Below are 3,978 nucleotides of genomic sequence, written 5' to 3' on the forward strand. Positions count from 1 at the left end.
CAGCCAAACCCATCCATAAGCATAAGATGTTTTTTTTTTTAAAAAAATGTGTCACTACATATACGTATGTATATGTATCTCTATGCTAGTAAATATGAGCGTGAGTGGGAGGGATAAACCAAGAGGGAGAGGCGGCAAGAGCCAGCAGTCACTGATAACGGGAGATTCTAAACGGACTTTAAAGTACCTCTATTTGCGTTTCGTGCAGATAAAATAGAACTCTCTAAAGGAATGAGTCATATCGTCTTTTTCGCTCATCGCTCTCGGTTATTCTTCCACTTCCCCTTCATACTCCCCATCACCCTCTAGTGCCTCTTCATCACCCTCTGTTCCATCATCCTCAATCTCATTATCCAGTTCCTCCTCTTCTAGAACCGTGTAAAACTCCTTCGCTCTTGGACACGCATGGACGGAGGCATTGTTGAAGTCCAACAATCGGATATTATCCAGCCGTGTGCTACGACTAAGAGCCACATACGCCTGACCAGGAGAAAAGAAGCGATGGATTGCCACTTCCACGTGCGAAATTGTCAAACCTTGCGCCTTGTGAACCGTCATTGCCCATGCTTGGCGCAGGGGAAGTTGTGTACGCGTGGCAACGGGTTGATCCCCCATGTACCACTGATGCGAACTGGGTGATATGAAGGCGTAGACATGCTTTGGGAGACGTTTACTACCATTTGCGAACCCGCCATCTTCAACCGCACCACTGTCGGAGGATGTGTGGTTTCCCTCCCGTAGGTCCAACCTAACAATAGGTAAGCGCGTGAGACGAACGTGTTGCGGTGCAATGCCTCCCAAATACATCTCTAGGGGATGCACGGCATTCGCAGACTCAGTTTTGCCAAGACCAACAAGACGCAAGATGTCTCGGCAATGTGTGTTTCCATATACGCAGCCATAACTTGCGTCTTCAGGGCGGCGAATACCACGCTCACGCAGGTAATAGAAAAGAGACTGACCAAGGGCGGTGTCGACACAGCGGAACGCATCTTGTAATGTAGGCAACCCTGCGCGCTCCAACAATTCTTGTCCACGGGCCGAGGGGAAATGGCGTTCACGCGGAGCCCGAAGAACAAGTTCAACAAGCTCAAGCGGATGGAGAAAACCGACCACCTCACCAACGGACCCATTGACTAGACCAAGTCGAAGCGAAATGTTCTGAAGTACCATCACTCGCGTACCAACCTTTAGTGCAAGATCTGTTGGAAGTGTGCTGTCCTCAAACCGTACCCAAGGTTGCGATGGTTGTGTACCTGTAGTTGTCTCTTCAGTCGTTTCAGGTTCAGTTTCATGAGTGCTGTAGGCATCATAAGCTCGGTACACTTGAAGGGGACGCATTGTGTCTTCCTCCGTCACAGAATTAGCACCATTACTGCTGCCAGTCTGTTGTGAGGAACCGTCGTTTGGTGATGGATAAATTGGAAGGCCCTTGGGTTCGAGCGCGGCAAAATACTTTGCATTACGCATTTCCACCTCCTTGTTTGTTGCGCAGAGTCGCACGTGCCGATCTTTCTCTGCCGCTGCTGGCGTTGTCTCTGCGTCGGTAAGTGGTAGCACACCATCATTTCCGGCATCCTCATCCTTCTTTTTGCGTGACTTCGCGCTGGATTTCGAAGCAACAGTACGAGATAACAATAGTTCGTATGACTCAGGTGACAGTGATCCGACTCGAAGCTCGTCAAGGACCTGCTGAAACGCCAAATCATCGTGCTGCCTGAATTTCTTATGAAGAATGACGGTTATTAGATTCAACGAGGTCCATGTACTCGTCTCAAAGCAGTACTGTAGTTTGGACGGCGCCGGTGTCCCATCAGTTGGATCACCACCTTCTTGCGCTTCGGCATTTTCCTCCGTCTTTTGTTGTGGCTTATTGCGCGGTGGAATAGGCGGTAACTGCAGGAAGTCCCCACATAGAATTACCTGAATACCACCGAATGGTTCATTACGACGGCGTATAGCGCGTGCAATCACATCTAACTTATCAAGTAGCAGGGGATCCATCATTGAAATCTCGTCGATGATGAGTGTTTGGCAGTAACGCCATCGACCAGCCGCACGCCTACTGCGGCGAACCCACTTTAATAACTGACGCGCATCCCCATCTCCAAACTTCACGCCGGCAAAACTATTCACAGTTGAGCCGCGAACATTGAGAGCGGCTACTCCAGTAGTTGCCGTCACATATACGCAGCGGCGTTTGTTGTGCCGAAGTTGGTAAACGATCTCGCGGATGAGAAGTGACTTTCCAGAGCCTGCCCCACCCGTTATGAATAAGTTGCGCCCCTTTAATGCAAGCCTTAGTGCGCGCTGTTGCTCTGGACTGAGTGATGTTAAAATGGGAAGTTGGCTATCAGCGTCAGCATCACTGAAGTGGGTTTGTCCCTCGCTAGCCCCCTCTGCTTTTCCCTGAGCCGATATCTTCGCCTCAGTACCCACCGGTTGTGTGCGTTCAGCAACCCCTAACTTCGAGAGATATTCTTTATCATCCGTTACTTCAGTAGGTTCAGCGGCTGCTTTTGCTCGGAGGCGCTTCTTTTTCTCCTCCTCGCGCCGCAGAGCTTCCTCCTTCAACAGCTGCATCAGTTGCTTACTTTCCTCATCCACAAGTTTCTCATCGTCATCATCATCTATGGCAACGTCAGAAGCACCTCCTTTCCCCGGAGCACTTCCTTCTATACCATTGGCTCTTCTTGCAGTGTTAAACGCACTCGCTCCCACGGTTCGACCACTTCGCCGCTGCTTCGATTTGGTTACGGCAGCAGCTTTTGTTTTTCCACCTCCGACTTTCCGTCGCCTCGTCATGTGTTCCTCAGAAATCCGCGGCGGCTCAAGTGGCGGTGGTGGGGAGTCGATTTTAATGGCCGCTCGCCCGCGTTTCTCCACCGGTTCCGCCTTTGCAGTGCGGGAGCGGGCCGCAATGCCACTCACCAGCGGCGGTTCATTTGGTTGAGTGCTGCGGTTGAGGCGATTGCCGCATGTGGTGAAGTCAACGCGTTGAATCCGCAGTGCCACACGTGAGGGACGCCATACGGCGCTTAGACGGGAGAGCATTTGCGTGTTTATTTAAAAACAACAAAAATTCAAATAGTTGATTCAGAAGTAGCCTAAAATTATTATTATTTTTTTTAAAAAAGAAAACAACGACAACCCCACCAACGGAAACAATGCGTGAGATCGGTGGAAGGACCAACGAGTAAAAAGGGGAAAAGTGTCAACAGTTTTGCGCCCTACCTACGCGTAGCGGTTATGATCAGGCTGCCTTTGTGTGACGTGTTACTGCGTTATCACTGCTTATTGTTGTTCCTTTGGTTAGTGCAAAAAAGTAAAAGAAAAAGAAAAAGAGAAATTACCGTTGAAAAGTGCACACATACCAAGAGAGAGATGAGCCGTGCAGGTGCAGAAAGGTTCAACATTACAGAAGTAAGTATCAAATCATAATATTTGTAGTTATACTTCACCCACCGTTATCTTCAATCATTCCCATGTTCCATTTCTCCACCAGCTCACGTCCTCTCTTCAGTTCTTTTCTGCGCTCCCCATTCTTTTTTTCTTTTTTGGTTTTATTGAGGAAAGGAGGAATGGATGCGGTGATGCAATGACGAGCCGGTGGCGTCACAAACTGAAATCATTGCAACGCACATGCACAGAGAAACACACACACGAAAAAAAAAGAAAAAAGGAGCCGAGAGAAAGAAATGAATGACCGAAAGCTGATGGGAGCGTCGAAGAAAAGAAAAAAAAGAAAGCTATACAAAAGGGGGAAAAAAAAACAAGAAACATAGGGGAACGAAAAAGAAGAAACCAGACTGGGGTTGCAGAAGCCGAATAAGGGGGAAAAAGAATAATGGGGAATTAGAGGAAGAGGATCCGGTACGCGGCAAGACAGAGGCCACATACAAAACGGAATCAAACGCCGTTAAATTAAAGAAGCAGAGAGAGAGGTAAAGAGAAAACAAAACAGACGAAAAAAAAAAA

General features: G+C 48.5%; 1 protein-coding gene across 1 annotated transcript; it reads right to left on the minus strand.

Moving 5' to 3' along the window:
- Positions 1–267: 267 nt before the first annotated feature.
- Positions 268–3,054, minus strand: TEOVI_000707600 (DNA repair and recombination helicase protein PIF5; the record flags this gene model as incomplete). The annotated part of the gene is made up of 1 exon (XM_067222142.1): positions 268–3,054. One exon carries the CDS (start codon positions 3,052–3,054, stop codon positions 268–270), a length of 2,787 nt encoding a protein of 928 aa, XP_067078243.1.
- Between the last annotated feature and the right edge of the window lie 924 nt (positions 3,055–3,978).

This window comes from Trypanosoma equiperdum, assembly GCF_001457755.1.
Source record: "Trypanosoma equiperdum strain OVI genome assembly, contig: ctg_1563, whole genome shotgun sequence".
NCBI classification, from domain to species: domain Eukaryota; phylum Euglenozoa; class Kinetoplastea; order Trypanosomatida; family Trypanosomatidae; genus Trypanosoma; species Trypanosoma equiperdum.